General features: G+C 45.2%; 1 protein-coding gene and 1 long non-coding RNA gene across 9 annotated transcripts; one reads left to right on the top strand and one right to left on the bottom strand.

The window, feature by feature from the left end:
* Positions 1-42: 42 nt before the first annotated feature.
* LOC118398241 (uncharacterized) lies at positions 43-15,801 on the top strand. The gene is made up of 3 exons (XR_008071012.1): positions 43-124; positions 349-459; positions 15,189-15,801. It is a non-coding gene; the product is annotated as an uncharacterized LOC118398241 (long non-coding RNA).
* LOC118397759 (uncharacterized) lies at positions 1,096-13,816 on the bottom strand. 8 transcript variants are annotated; one of them, XM_052470544.1, is made up of 15 exons: positions 13,254-13,816; positions 4,111-4,129; positions 3,793-3,899; positions 3,638-3,709; positions 3,464-3,547; positions 3,195-3,341; positions 3,025-3,105; positions 2,751-2,900; positions 2,588-2,637; positions 2,399-2,468; positions 2,222-2,308; positions 2,025-2,123; positions 1,835-1,915; positions 1,640-1,744; positions 1,096-1,480 (listed from the first exon to the last, which is right to left on the bottom strand). In XM_052470544.1, the coding sequence occupies exons 1-15, from the start codon at positions 13,392-13,394 to the stop codon at positions 1,349-1,351; spliced, it is 1,425 nt and encodes a 474-aa protein (XP_052326504.1). In that variant the 5' UTR covers positions 13,395-13,816; the 3' UTR covers positions 1,096-1,348. The 8 variants fall into 8 exon arrangements, with proteins under 8 accessions (XP_052326504.1, XP_052326502.1, XP_052326501.1 ...); XM_052470542.1 differs by lacking the exon at positions 4,111-4,129 and having other exon boundaries at positions 13,229-13,816; XM_052470541.1 differs by lacking the exons at positions 3,793-3,899; positions 4,111-4,129 and adding an exon at positions 12,913-13,019 and having other exon boundaries at positions 13,229-13,708.
* Positions 15,802-16,789: the final 988 nt, after the last annotated feature.

Here is a 16,789-nt window from a genome sequence, read left to right as displayed (position 1 = left end):
TACAGTCTGTCCTGTCTCAAAACATATTGTTTGGTCCTTTTCAGATCACAGCCACGTCAACAGTGGACGTCAGGCTTGTAAGAGACATGAATTATATGTGAGCTTTAGTGACCTAGGCTGGAAGGTAAAGCTTCTGTCTCCCTTAACTACTCATTCTACTGAATAGATCATATCATGAGCTAACATTGTATCACCTTATTTGCCATAACACACAATTAGTATTTTTAGGAAGCAAGGCATTTGTGTGGTACGTGCATTGTAGTGTATGTATTTCTGATAGAAATATAGTCTGTTCTAGTCATTCATCTAATCTTGTCATTCTATTTCTATGGTATTTCTCTCCATTAGGACTGGGTCCTGGCTCCTACTGGTTACTCTGCCATCTACTGTGATGGAGAATGCCTATACCCTCTGGGTTCCTGCATGAACGCCACCAACCACGCTATGATCCAACTAGTGGTCAGTATACACTACTACACCCTCTCTCACATGAACGCCAACAACCACACGCTATAATCCAACTAGTGGTCAGTGTGCACTACTACACCCTCTCGCACATGAACACCACCAACCACGCTATGATCCAACTAGTGTGGTCAGTATGCACTACTACACCCTCTCTCACATGAACTCCACCAACCACGCTATGATCCAACTAGTGGTCAGTATGCACTACTACACCCTCTCTCACATGAACGATAACTTTTCAGTGGGAAAGAAGGTAATTGGCTCAGACATTAATGAGAAATATGGCCAATTTAAAGTAATATACCCAAGTTACCTAAGTCTACAATGGCAGACTCACACATCACAAAACAATGCCATAAAGTGTGGGCCTGTAGTACCTGTAAATCAATTAAATGTTGTTGTTAATTTCCATATCTAAAGAATAAAGCATAATTGTAATGTAATATTAGCCTCATATTTCCAGGAAGAGGAAATTGTGATGAAATGATCAAGTAAATGAAAAGACAGAGACAAATGCTTTTAAACTACCAGTAATTTTATTTAAAATGTAAAATTCAGTGCAAAGTAATATGGTGCGTTAATGTCTAGATCCCTGTTTGGTGGCAAAGTGGCACAAGAATCCTGTGGGGAGAGAAAACAAGAGAATACATGAATTTAATGTGTGTTAACTAATCAAGGTTAAACAAAGCACTTCAAGTCCTCAAATCCTGAGAGAGAGAGAGAGAGAGCGATGGACAGAGAGAGAGAGATGGATGGAGAGTGAGAGAGAGAGAGATGGATGGAGAGAGAGATGGACGGAGAGAGAGGGAGAGATGGACGGATGGACAGAGAGAGATGGACAGACAGAGAGAGTGTGGCCTTTCAGATCTCTGCAGTAGGACTACATGCTGGCCATGAGGTTCTCCAGGTGGTACTCCAGGAGGCTGGAGAGCTCAGTGACCAAAGATTCTGGGTTAAAGTACCAGGCCAGCTGCTGCCCAAACATGTCATCAAGCAGAGCCATCAGCCCACCCTGAAGAGAACACCACACAACACATAGATTATGGGTCTGAGTTACAAGCTTACCAAGAGGAAAGAGACAATGAGAGTTACTCCCTGTAAAACGTAATTGAAACCCTGTTAATCAGGAAAAAGTCAACTAGGAATAAGGAAGTAAACTATTGACTCTTACATGGAGCAGCAGCAGGTATCTCTCAGCCTTTGGCTCAATGCTGGCAGCAGCGGGCAGGAAGGAGTACAGGAGAGCGTACAGACGCTCCATGAACCCACCAGGGTGCTAAAGGAAACAGAGGATGAGAGAAGAGAAATTGAAGTGAATTTGCTAATAGAGAGACATCGAAACATGTACCAGTGAGATGCTACTTACCACCATCAGGGACTTCTGAGCTGTCATCAACCCAAACAGCACCAGTTCAAAGAGGACATCTATCAGGTTAACATGATGGATCTAGGACAAGAAAATAGGAATGATTTCAAACAGATCAGATACTGTGATGTATAAAAGACATGCATGTGGTAGAACTCAAAGTGAGACATGAAAGAGTTAATGAACTCACCTTTGCCTCAGCCAGCTCCCTCTCAATGTCAATCTTCTTGGAGGGGTCACTCAGGTAGTCCACAAAGTCATTATAGGCACGGATGAATTCGGCCTCGTCCTATCACAAAGCAAAGAGCGTTGATGTTAATGAACAGAACACATTTCCCACTGAGGACGCTCTCTTTCCCTTGAATGAATAATGAGTTAGTGAGCTACCATGTGGTGGGCCTGAACCAGTGCGCCCATTAGGACCTTTCCTGCCACAAATAGATGGTTCCTGCTCAGGGTGGAACCAAGCAGTGTCTAGAGAAGAGGGAAGAGTTAGGGTGAGACACCCATCTTCCTCTAGGAGACAGATAGAACAAGAGAAAAAATTAAAGTGGGTCCACTCACAGTGAAGGCCTGGCGCAGGGAGACGAGCCTCAGGGCGATGTCCTCCACTCTCTTGGTGGTAAGGTAGAGGCTGTGGGAGGGAGGGAATGGAGCATGTCAACCATTAGAGTCAATGGGGATACAGCATGGTGACAACTATCCTTCAGCATCTGACAAGCCCAGACTACACAGACATTTAGAGGAACTCACTTTAGCAGAGGAACCTCCCTCTCCTCAGGCAGCAGGTCCTCCTCCCAGCCCTACAACAACAGAACAAACATTCAACATCTGTGACATGACAAACAATGGGTCAATGGATGGATCTTAATAATACTAGTCTATAGAATGTGTAGCTGTGTGTCTAACATCTGACCTCATAGCAGTTGTGGCCCTCAGGCTCTGGCTCAGTGAACTGCTGACTGGTGGGCGTAGAGACGGAGGCAGCCTCCGACCCCCACGAGGAGGAGAGCAGCCCATCCAGCCCCATGTGGAGAGTGGCGTACACCACCGAGACATCAGTCTGCTGCTCCAAAACACACACAACACAACTGTTTACCACACACACACGTTATTAGAAAACAGAGCAGATCTAATGGAAAAATGCTCACTAATTGGTATTCTATATACATAGGAAAACTTTTATTTACCTGGTAGCAGCCAAACGTCACGTCCACAGACGTCTCATGGCGGAGGTGAGACGCATACTGGGTCACCCTGCCAGCCACATACTGACAGAGAGAGACGACATGTTAAGGCCAAATGGAATAAGTGAAGAAGAGCCTAATCTAATACTATTTCAGTAGTATTTACATCTTACCTGGATCCAAGTGACGGACTGCACCTTGGTGGCACAGTAGGGGATGCCCTCTGGACTAAGCCTGGCTGTCTCCTTGGAGATGGCCCACACCAGTTGAGTCTCCAGGCCTCGAACCCTACTCACATGGTGCATCCTCACCACCACCTGCTGTGGAGAGAAACGACAAGTAACATCAACAAAACAACATCAGCCATCGCTGTAACATATTTCCATCTTGATCACATGACTCTGACAATGTAGATTAAGACTAGATAGTTAAAGACACATACCTGGGATCCCCCACGCATGTAGGTGATAGAGGGGCTGATGAACTGGAAAGTTCTCCAGGCTTTAGCCACCGGACCGGCATTGTTCTGCACAAGAGGGGGGGTGACATTACAGTACATTCAGGTTAGAAACAGCAAACATTGTAACGGTGATGTGACTGTGTGTGGTTCTCTTACCCTGATCACAACAGGCCCACAGTACAGGGGGCTGAACCTAATCGGTATCAGCTGCCAATTACCAGTGGGCTCCTAAAGCAGACAACAAAGATTTTCAGAATGAATATGTGGGATACTTTTCAAACATAAAACCAAAAGCTTTCTGAAAAGTGTACCTCAAGGAAAGTCGGCACATCCTCAAGGATGATAGCAGCATCCTGGACATGAAGGATAACTGGCAGCAGTGGCACATCCAACTGGACCTCATCCAGTACAGTTGATTCTAAAAGTAGGAACAGGAAAACAAACAAACAGTTATTAATACGTAAAACGTAGCGCGCTAGCTAGTACTACTAGCAAAAGTGCATCGCATAGCAACAATTACTCAAGTTAACGTTACCTTGAAAGTTTGGATGACAGAAATACACAACATTTCACAAATTACATTGTCAATGTTGAATGTGGTAAAATAAGAAGTTTAAAACTCCACGTACCCTCTTCGAAGTCGCTGTCGCTGTCCACCTCCCGACGATCGCGAACCCTGCAAAACGGAAAAAGACAACAAAAACAACCCATAAATGAATTTAAACAACCTGTCGACGCAGAAGGCTGCGGACGTCCTCGCACTCTCTCCGTCAATCTTGAAAAGCACCCAGGCATTTTCCAGTCAATGTTTCAATCTCAGGTCTCAAAAATCAGTCAAGTTTGTTGTTGTTGAACAGCAAATTGAAGTTGTTCTTGTTTTCGAACAGAAAACGTTCAATAGAACGCCAATATGTTCTAACGGTTAGATGTCTCATGGCAACACATATATTTGAAATTGTTGTTTACAAAATTGACAGCTGTGTTGCCATAGAAATGAGTTTGGAACTCCATGGTTACCATTAGAATCCTATACAATTCCTGGTCATCATTCTAATTCCATTGACCCTATTTTGTCACCAGAGGCTTTCCTATGTTGTGTGTGTATAATCTAAAACTTAAAGACGAAATGTTTTTAAGTCACTAGCAAGGTCAATGGCCCATTGAAATGTTTTAGCTTGTTTCATGGAAGTTATTGTTGAACTTCTGAAAGTCTGGGCTTTGGCTCAGTGGGCTATAAAGTCTTGTGGAGCACAGACAACCTGTGATAAAACATATTGACCACATTCAGACAAGGGGGGCGAAGCCACATCCCACTGAGGTAGGAGAGCACTGAAGCATCTGCATAATAATAATCCATACCTCTTTTATAAACAGGATATTATCATTGATTATATCAAAGTGTATGTATGAATAAGTCTGACTGACCTCTTTTCATGGCAGGTTCACCTTTTGAAGCCGGATGAGGTTCCCAAAGCGTGCTGCGCACCCACCGAGCTCAGTCCCATCTCTGTACTCTTCTACGACCACAACAACAATGTGATCCTAAAGAAGCATCGCAACATCACTATTGTAAAGTGGCTGTTCCACTGGATGTCATAAGGTGAATGCACCAATTTGTAAGTCGCTCTGGATAAGAGCATCTGCTAAATGACTTAAATGTAAATGTAAATGTAACATGGTGGTCAAGACCTGTGGATGCCTGTAACATCTGTGGTGGCCCATCTATTCTACATCATTTGAATAAACTTCACTACCATTGTTCCAAAAGATACAAACAGGGTTGATAGCAATAATCTGGCAATATGCGGAAAAATAGTATGTATCTACACTGAACATAAATATAAACTCAACATGCTACAATTTCAACGATTTTACTGAGTTATAGTTCATATAATGAAATCAGTCAATTAAAATACGTTCTTTAGGCCCTAATCTATGGATTTCACATGACTGGGAATCCAGATGTGCATCTGTTGGTAACAGATACCTTTTTAAATGAAGATAGGAGCGTGGATCAGAAAACCAGTCAGTATCTGGTGTGACCACCATTTGCCTCATGCAGCGGGACACATTTAATTTAAATATATATATATTTTTTAATATAACCTTTATAACCTAGGCAAGTCAGTTAAGAACAAATTCTTATTTACAATGACGGCCGACCCCGGATGACGCTGGGCCAATTGTGCCCCGCCCTATGGGACTCCCAATCACGGCCGGGTGTGATGCAATTAATCAATCAAATGTATTGCTAAAGCCCTTCTTACATCAGCTGATGTCACAAAGGGCTGTACAGAAACCAACCTAAAACCCCAAACAGCAAGCAATGCAGGTGTAGAAGCACAGTGGCTAGAAAAACCTCCCTAGAAAGGCCAGAACCTAGGAAGAAACCTAGAGAGGTACCAGGGTATGGGGGGTGGCCAGCCCTCTTCTGGCTGTGCCGGGTGGAGATTATAACAGAACATGGCCAAGATGTTCTAATGTTCATAGATTACCAGCAGGGTCAAATAACAATAATAATGCAGCTTGGATTTGAACAAGTGACACCTCTTGCACGACTGACACAGTACCTTAGACCGCTGCGCGACTCTGGAGCCCGCATCACCTTAGCATAGAGTTGATCAGGCTGTTGATTGACGCCTGTGGAATGTTGTCCCACTCCTTTTCAATATTTTTTTTAAGTTGCTGGATTTTGGCAGGAACTGAAACATGCTGTCCTGCACGCTGTTCCAGAGCATGCCAAACATGCTTGTGAGTGGAAGTATTTTGATATTTTCAGCTTCCGGGAATTGTGTACAGATCCTTGCGACAAGGGGCCGCACATTATCATCCTGAAATATGAGTTGATGAATGATACAACAATGGGCCTCAGAGTACAGATAGTGAGAAGTTACATTCAAGACTGAAGTGGTCGACTTTATACTATATGCCTGCTCTTTAAATGACAGACTGACTGACCAGGTAAAACTATGATCCCTTATTGATGTCACTTGTTAAACCAACTTCAATTAGTGTAGATGAAGGAGACAGGTTAAATAATTATGAATTTGAATGAATTTGACACAACTGTGGGAAGCATTGGGAGTCAACATGGGCCAGCATCCCTGTGGAACACTTTCGACAGCTTGAAGAGTTAGTACAGTATCACACATCACAATACAATGCCATAAAGTGTGGGCATGTAGTACCTGTAAATCAATTAAATGTTGTTTATTTCCATATGCAAAGAACAGAGATGGCCGCCTCGCTTTGCATTCCTAGGAAACTGCAGTTTTTCTTTTTTTTTTACGTGTTATTTCTTACATTAGTACACCAGGTCATCTTAGGTTTCATTACATACAGTCGAGAAGAACTACTGAATATAAGATCAGCGTCAACTCACCATCAGTACGACCAAGAATATGTTTTTCGCGACGCAGATCCTGTGTTCTGTCTTTCAAACAGGACAACGGAATGGATCCCATGCAGCGACCCAAAAATAAACGACTCCGAAAAAGACAGGCGGTCTTCTGGTCAGACTCCGGAGACGGGCACATCGTGTACCACTCCCTAGCATTCTTCTCGCCAATGTCCAGTCTCTTGACAACAAGGTTGATGAAATCCGAGCAAGGGTAGCATTCCAGAGGGACATCAGAGACTGTAACTTTCTTTGCTTCACGGAAACATGACTCACTGGAGAGACGCTATCGGAATCGGTGCAGCCAGCGGGTTTCTCCACGCATCGCGCCGACAGAAACAAACCTCTTTCTGGTAAGAAGAGGGGCGGGGGCGTATGCCTCATGGCTTATGAGACATGGTGTGATGAAAGAAACATACAGGAACTCAAATCCTTCTGTTCACCTGATTTAGAATTCCTCACAATCAAATGTAGACCGCATTATCTACCAAGAGAAATCTCTTCGATTATAATCACAGCCGTATATATCCCCCAAGCAGACACATCGATGGCTCTGAACGAACTTTATTTGACTCTTTGCAAACTGGAATCCATTTATCCGGAGGCTGCATTCATTGTAGCTGGGGATTTTAACAAGGCTAATCTGGAAACAAGACTCCCTAAATTTTATCAGCATATCGATTGCGCAACCAGGGGTGGAAAAACCTTGGATCATTGTTACTCTAACTTCCGCGACGCATATAAGGCCCTGCCCCGCCCTCCTTTCGGAAAAGCTGACCACGACTCCATTTTGTTGATCCCTGCCTACAGACAGAAACTAAAACAAGAGGCTCCCACGCTGAGGTCTGTCCAACGCTGGTCCGACCAAGCTGACTCCACACTCCAAGACTGCTTCCATCATGTGGACTGGGATATGTTTCGTATTGCGTCAGATAACAGTATTGACGAATACGCTGATTCGACGTGCGAGTTCATTAGAACGTGCGTTGAAGATGTCGTTCCCATAGCAACGATTAAAACATTCCCTAACCAGAAACCGTGGATTGATGGCAGCATTCGCGTGAAACTGAAAGCGCGAACCACTGCTTTTAATCAGGGCAAGGTGACTGGTAACATGACCGAATACAAACAGTGCAGCTATTCCTCCGCAAGGCTATCAAACAAGCTAAGCGTCAGTACAGAGACAAAGTAGAATCTCAATTCAACGGCTCAGACACAAGAGGCATGTGGCAGGGTCTACAGTCAATCACGGACTACAAGAAGAAATCCAGCCCAGTCACGGACCAGGATGTCTTGCTCCCAGGCAGACGAAATAACTTTTTTGCCTGCTTTGAGGACAATACAGTGCCAATGACACGGCCTGCAACGAAAACATGCGGACTCTCCTTCACTGCAGCCGAGGTGAGTAAGACATTTAAACGTGTTAACCCTCGCAAGGCTGCAGGCCCAGACGGCATCCCCAGCCGCGCCCTCAGAGCATGCGCAGACCAGCTGGCCGGTGTGTTTACGGACATATTCAATCAATCCCTATACCAGTCTGCTGTTCCCACATGCTTCAAGAGGGCCACCATTGTTCCTGTTCCCAAGAGAGCTAAGGTAACTGAGCGAAACGACTACCGCCCGTAGCACTCACTTCCGTCATCATGAAGTGCTTTGAGAGACTAGTCAAGGACCATATCACCTCCACCCTACCTGACACCCTAGACCCACTCCAATTTGCTTACCGCCCAAATAGGTCCACAGACGATGCAATCTCAACCACACTGCACACTGCCCTAACCCATCTGGACAAGAGGAATACCTATGTGAGAATGCTGTTCATCGACTACAGCTCGGCATTCAACACCATAGTACCCTCCAAGCTCGTCATCAAGCTCGAGACCCTGGGTCTCGACCCCGCCCTGTGCAACTGGGTACTGGACTTCCTGACGGGCCGCCCCCAGGTGGTGAGGGTAGGCAACAACATCTCCACCCCGCTGATCCTCAACACTGGGGCCCCACAAGGGTGCGTTCTGAGCCCTCTCCTGTACTCCCTGTTCACCCACGACTGCGTAGCCTCGCACGCCTCCAACTCAATCATCAAGTTTGCGGACGACACAACAGTGGTAGGCTTGATTACCAACAACGACGAGACGGCCTACAGGGAGAAGGTGAGGGCCCTCGGAGTGTGGTGTCAGGACAATAACCTCACACTCAACGTCAACAAAACTAAGGAGATGATTTTGGACTTCAGGAAACAGCAGAGGGAACACCCCCCTATCCACATCGATGGAACAGTAGTGGAGAGGGTAGCAAGTTTTAAGTTCCTCGGCATACACATCAGACAAACTGAATTGGTCCACTCACACAGACAGCATCGTGAAGAAGGCGCAGCAGCGCCTCTTCAACCTCAGGACGCTGAAGAAATTCGGCTTGTCACCAAAAGCACTCACAAACTTCTACAGATGCACAATCGAGAGCATCCTGGCGGGCTGTATCACCGCCTGGTACGGCAACTGCTCCGCCCACAACCGTAAGGCTCTCCAGAGGGGAGTGAGGTCTGCACAACGCATCACCGGGGCAAACTACCTGCCCTCCAGGACACCTACACCACCCGATGTTACAGGAAGGCCATAAAGATCATCAAGGACATCAACCACCCGAGCCACTGCCTGTTCACCCCGCTATCATCCAGAAGGCGAGGTCAGTACAGGTGCATCAAAGCTGGGACCGAGAGACTGAAAAACAGCTTCTATCTCAAGGCCATCAGACTGTTAAACAGCCACCACTAACATTGAGTGGCTGCTGCCAACACACTGACACTGACTCAACTCCAGCCACTTTAATAATGGGAATTGATGGAAATGATGTAAATATATCACTAGCCACTCTAAACAATGCTACCTTATATAATGTTACTTACCCTACATTATTCATCTCATATGCATACGTATATACTGTACTCTATATCATCGACTGCATCCTTATGTAATACATGTATCACTAGCCACTTTAACTATGCCACTTTGTTTACATACTCATCTCATATGTATATACTGTACTCGATACCATCTACTGTATCTTGCCTATGCTGCTCTGCACCATCACTCATTCATATATCCTTATGTACATATTCTTTATCCCCTTACACTGTGTATAAGACAGTAGTTTTGGAATTGTTAGTTAGATTACTTGTTGGTTATTACTGCATTGTCGGAACTAGAAGCAAAAGCATTTCGCTACACTCGCATTAACATCTGCTAACCATGTGTATGTGACAAATAAAATTGGATTTGATTTGAATTGTTCATGTAATATTAGCCTCATAACTCCAGGAAGAGGAAATAGTGATGAAATAATCAAGTAAATGAAAAGACCGAGACAAATGCTGTTGAACTTCTAGTTATTTTATTTAAAAATGTAAGATTCAGTGCAAAGTAATATAGTGCGTTAATGTCTAGATCCCTCTTAGGTGGCAAAGTGGCACAATAATCCTGTGGGGAGAGAAAACAAGAGAATACATTAATTTAATGTGTGTTAACTAATCAGAGAGCGATGGACAGAGAGAGAGAGCAAGAGAGAGTGTGGCCTTTCAGATCTCTGCAGTAGGACTACATGCTGGCCATGAGGTTCTCCAGGTGGTACTCCAGGAGGCTGGAGAGCTCAGTGACCAAAGATTCTGGGTTAAAGTACCAGGCCAGCTGCTGCCCAAACATGTCATCAAGCAGAGCCATCAGCCCGCCCTGCCCTGAAGAGAACACCACACAACACATAGATAATGGCTCTGAGTTACTAGCTTACCAAGAGGAAGGAGACAAGGAGAGTTACTCCCTGTAAAATGTCATTGAAACCCTGTTATTCAGGTCAACTAGGAATAAGGAAGTAAACTATTGACTCTTACATTGAGCAGCAGCAGGTATCTCTCAGCCTTTGGCTCAATGCTGGCAGCAGCGGGCAGGAAGGAGTACAGGAGAGCGTACAGACGCTCCATGAACCCACCAGGGTGCTAAAGGAAACAGAGGATGAGAGAAGAGAAATTGAAGTGAATTTGCTAATAGAGAGACATCGAAACATGTACCAGTGAGATGCTACTTACCACCATCAGGGACTTCTGAGCTGTCATCAACCCAAACAGCACCAGTTCAAAGAGGACATCTATCAGGTTAACATGATGGATCTAGGACAAGAAAATAGGAATGATTTCAAACAGATCAGATACTGTGATGTATAAAAGACATGCATGTGGTAGAACTCAAAGTGAGACATGAAAGAGTTAATGAACTCACCTTTGCCTCAGCCAGCTCCCTCTCAATGTCAATCTTCTTGGAGGGGTCACTCAGGTAGTCCACAAAGTCATTATAGGCACGGATGAATTCGGCCTCGTCCTATCACAAAGCAAAGAGCGTTGATGTTAATGAACAGAACACATTTCCCACTGAGGACGCTCTCTTTCCCTTGAATGAATAATGAGTTAGTGAGCTACCATGTGGTGGGCCTGAACCAGTGCGCCCATTAGGACCTTTCCTGCCACAAATAGATGGTTCCTGCTCAGGGTGGAACCAAGCAGTGTCTAGAGAAGAGGGAAGAGTTAGGGTGAGACACCCATCTTCCTCTAGGAGACAGATAGAACAAGAGAAAAAATTAAAGTGGGTCCACTCACAGTGAAGGCCTGGCGCAGGGAGACGAGCCTCAGGGCGATGTCCTCCACTCTCTTGGTGGTAAGGTAGAGGCTGTGGGAGGGAGGGAATGGAGCATGTCAACCATTAGAGTCAATGGGGATACAGCATGGTGACAACTATCCTTCAGCATCTGACAAGCCCAGACTACACAGACATTTAGAGGAACTCACTTTAGCAGAGGAACCTCCCTCTCCTCAGGCAGCAGGTCCTCCTCCCAGCCCTACAACAACAGAACAAACATTCAACATCTGTGACATGACAAACAATGGGTCAATGGATGGATCTTAATAATACTAGTCTATAGAATGTGTAGCTGTGTGTCTAACATCTGACCTCATAGCAGTTGTGGCCCTCAGGCTCTGGCTCAGTGAACTGCTGACTGGTGGGCGTAGAGACGGAGGCAGCCTCCGACCCCCACGAGGAGGAGAGCAGCCCATCCAGCCCCATGTGGAGAGTGGCGTACACCACCGAGACATCAGTCTGCTGCTCCAAAAACACACACAACACAACTGTTTACCACACACACACGTTATTAGAAAACAGAGCAGATCTAATGGAAAAATGCTCACTAATTGGTATTCTATATACATAGGAAAACTTTTATTTACCTGGTAGCAGCCAAACGTCACGTCCCACAGACGTCTCATGGCGGAGGTGAGACGCATACTGGGTCACCCTGCCAGCCACATACTGACAGAGAGAGACGACATGTTAAGGCCAAATGGAATAAGTGAAGAAGAGCCTAATCTAATACTATTTCAGTAGTATTTACATCTTACCTGGATCCAAGTGACGGACTGCACCTTGGTGGCACAGTAGGGGATGCCCTCTGGACTAAGCCTGGCTGTCTCCTTGGAGATGGCCCACACCAGTTGAGTCTCCAGGCCTCGAACCCTACTCACATGGTGCATCCTCACCACCACCTGCTGTGGAGAGAAACGACAAGTAACATCAACAAAACAACATCAGCCATCGCTGTAACATATTTCCATCTTGATCACATGACTCTGACAATGTAGATTAAGACTAGATAGTTAAAGACACATACCTGGGATCCCCCACGCATGTAGGTGATAGAGGGGCTGATGAACTGGAAAGTTCTCCAGGCTTTAGCCACCGGACCGGCATTGTTCTGCACAAGAGGGGGGTGACATTACAGTACATTCAGGTTAGAAACAGCAAACATTGTAACGGTGATGTGACTGTGTGTGGTTCTCTTACCCTGATCACAACAGGCCCACAGTACAGGGGGCTGAACCTAATCGGTATCAGCTGCCAATTACCAGTGGGCTCCTAAAGCAGACAACAAAGATTTTCAGAATGAATATGTGGGATACTTTTCAAACATAAAACCAAAAGCTTTCTGAAAAGTGTACCTCAAGGAAAGTCGGCACATCCTCAAGGATGATAGCAGCATCCTGGACATGAAGGATAACTGGCAGCAGTGGCACATCCAAATGGACCTCATCCAGTACAGTTGATTCTAAAAGTAGGAACAGGAAAACAAACAAACAGTTATTAATACGTAAAACGTAGCGCTAGCTAGTACTACTAGCAAAAGTGCATCGCATAGCAACAATTACTCAAGTTAACGTTACCTTGAAAGTTTGGATGACAGAAATACACAACATTTCACAAATTACATTGTCAATGTTGAATGTGGTAAAATAAGAAGTTTAAAACTCCACGTACCCTCTTCGAAGTCGCTGTCGCTGTCCACCTCCCGACGATCGCGAACCCTGCAAAACGGAAAAAGACAACAAAAACAACCCATAAATGAATTTAAACAACCTGTCGACGCAGAAGGATGCCGACGTCCTCGCACTCTCTCCGTCAATCTTGAAAAGCACCCAGGCATTTTCCAGTCAATGTTTCAATCTCAGGTCTCAAAAATCAGTCAAGTTTGTTGTTGTTGAACAGCAAATTGAAGTTGTTCTTGTTTTCGAACAGAAAACGTTCAATAGAACGCCAATATGTTCTAACGGTTAGATGTCTCATGGCAACACATATATTTGAAATTGTTGTTTACAAAATTGACAGCTGTGTTGCCATAGAAATGAGTTTGGAACTCCATGGTTACCATTAGAATCCTATACAATTCCTGGTCATCATTCTAATTCCATTGACCCTATTTTGTCACCAGAGGCTTTCCTATGTTGTGTGTGTATAATCTAAAACTTAAAGACGAAATGTTTTTAAGTCACTAGCAAGGTCAATGGCCCATTGAAATGTTTTAGCTTGTTTCATGGAAGTTATTGTTGAACTTCTGAAAGTCTGGGCTTTGGCTCAGTGGGCTATAAAGTCTTGTGGAGCACAGACAACCTGTGATAAAACATATTGACCACATTCAGACAAGGGGGGCGAAGCCACATCCCACTGAGGTAGGAGAGCACTGAAGCATCTGCATAATAATAATCCATACCTCTTTTATAAACAGGATATTATGGCGTGGCGAGAATCTGTCTCCTCACCACGCGCTCTCACCACTGGTGTCCCCCAGGGCTCTGTTCTAGGCCCTCTCTTATTCTCGCTATACACCAAGTCACTTGGCTCTGTCATAACCTCACATGGTCTCTCCTATCATTGCTATGCAGACGACACACAATTAATCTTCTCCTTTCCCCCTTCTGATGACCAGGTGGCGAATCGCATCTCTGCATGTCTGGCAGACATATCAGTGTGGATGACGGATCACCACCTCAAGCTGAACCTCAGCAAGACGGAGCTCCTCTTCCTCCCGGGAAGGACTGCCCGCTCCATGATCTCGCCATCACGGTTGACAACTCCATTGTGTCCTCCTCCCAGAGCGCTAAGAACCTTGGCGTGATCCTGGACAACACCCTGACGTTCTCAACTAACATCAAGGCGGTGTCCCGTTCCTGTAGGTTCATGCTCTACAACATCCGCAGAGTACGACCCTGCCTCACACAGGAAGCGGCGCAGGTCCTAATCCAGGCACTTGTCATCTCCCGTCTTGATTACTGCAACTCGCTGTTGGCTGGGCTCCCTGCCTGTGCCATTAAACCCCTACAACTCATCCAGAACGCCGCAGCCCGTCTGGTGTTCAACCTTCCCAAGTTCTCTCACGTCACCCCGCTCCTCCGCTCTCTCCACTGGCTTCCAGTTGAAGCTCGCATCCGCTACAAGACCATGGTGCTCGCCACGGAGCTGTGAGGGGAACGGCACCTCAGTACCTCCAGGCTCTGATCAGGCCCTACACCCAAACAAGGGCACTGCGTTCATCCACCTCTGGCCTGCTCGCCTCCCTACCACTGAGGAAGTACAGTTCCCGCTCAGCCCAGTCAAAACTGTTCGCTGCTCTGGCCCCCCAATGGTGGAACAAACTCCCTCACGACGCCAGGACAGCGGAGTCAATCACCACCTTCCGGAGACACCTGAAACCCCACCTCTTCAAGGAATACCTAGGATAGGGTAAGTAAGGGTAAGTAATCCTTCTCACCCCCCTTCTCCCCCCAACAAGATTTAGATGCAAGTGGCTGTTCCACTGGTTGTCATAAGGTGTATGCACCAATTTGTAAGTCGCTCTGGATAAGAGCGTCTGCTAAATGACTTAAATGTAAATGTAAATGTTATCATTGATTATATCAAAGTGTATGTATGAATAAGTCTGACTGACCTCTTTTCATGGCAGGTTCACCTTTTGAAGCCGGATGAGGTTCCCAAAGCGTGCTGCGCACCCACCAAGCTCAGTCCCATCTCTGTACTCTTCTACGACCACAACAACAATGTGATCCTAAAGAAGCATCGCAACATCACTATTGTAAAGTGGCTGTTCCACTGGATGTCATAAGGTGAATGCACCAATTTGTAAGTCGCTCTGGATAAGAGCGTCTGCTAAATGACTTAAATGTAAATGTAACATGGTGGTCAAGACCTGTGGATGCCTGTAACATCTGTGGTGGCCCATCTATTCTACATCATTTGAATAAACTTCACTACCATTGTTCCAAAAGATACAAACAGGGTTGATAGCAATAATCTGGCAATATGCGGAAAAATAGTATGTATCTACACTGAACATAAATATAAACTCAACATGCTACAATTTCAACGATTTTACTGAGTTATAGTTCATATAATGAAATCAGTCAATTAAAATACGTTCTTTAGTCCCTAATCTATGGATTTCACATGACTGGGAATCCAGATGTGCATCTGTTGGTAACAGATACCTTTTTAAATGAAGATAGGAGCGTGGATCAGAAAACCAGTCAGTATCTGGTGTGACCACCATTTGCCTCATGCAGCGGGACACATTTAATTTAAATATATATATATTTTTAATATAACCTTTATAACCTAGGCAAGTCAGTTAAGAACAAATTCTTATTTACAATGACGGCCGACCCCGGATGACGCTGGGCCAATTGTGCCCCGCCCTATGGGACTCCCAATCACGGCCGGGTGTGATGCAATTAATCAATCAAATGTATTGCTAAAGCCCTTCTTACATCAGCTGATGTCACAAAGGGCTGTACAGAAACCAACCTAAAACCCCAAACAGCAAGCAATGCAGGTGTAGAAGCACAGTGGCTAGAAAAACCTCCCTAGAAAGGCCAGAACCTAGGAAGAAACCTAGAGAGGTACCAGGGTATGGGGGGTGGCCAGCCCTCTTCTGGCTGTGCCGGGTGGAGATTATAACAGAACATGGCCAAGATGTTCTAATGTTCATAGATTACCAGCAGGGTCAAATAACAATAATAATGCAGCTTGGATTTGAACAAGTGACACCTCTTGCACGACTGACACAGTACCTTAGACCGCTGCGCGACTCTGGAGCCCGCATCACCTTAGCATAGAGTTGATCAGGCTGTTGATTGACGCCTGTGGAATGTTGTCCCACTCCTTTTCAATATTTTTTTAAGTTGCTGGATTTTGGCAGGAACTGAAACATGCTGTCCTGCACGCTGTTCCAGAGCATGCCAAACATGCTTGTGAGTGGAAGTATTTTGATATTTTCAGCTTCCGGGAATTGTGTACAGATCCTTGCGACAAGGGGCCGCACATTATCATCCTGAAATATGAGTTGATGAATGATACAACAATGGGCCTCAGAGTACAGATAGTGAGAAGTTACATTCAAGACTGAAGTGGTCGACTTTATACTATATGCCTGCTCTTTAAATGACAGACTGACTGACCAGGTAAAACTATGATCCCTTATTGATGTCACTTGTTAAACCAACTTCAATTAGTGTAGATGAAGGAGACAGGTTAAATAATTATGAATTT

The sequence above is a fragment of the Oncorhynchus keta genome, chromosome 19, assembly GCF_023373465.1.
Source record: "Oncorhynchus keta strain PuntledgeMale-10-30-2019 chromosome 19, Oket_V2, whole genome shotgun sequence".
In the NCBI taxonomy this organism is placed as follows: domain Eukaryota; kingdom Metazoa; phylum Chordata; class Actinopteri; order Salmoniformes; family Salmonidae; genus Oncorhynchus; species Oncorhynchus keta.
This window is presented reverse-complemented; position numbering and strand designations above follow the sequence as displayed.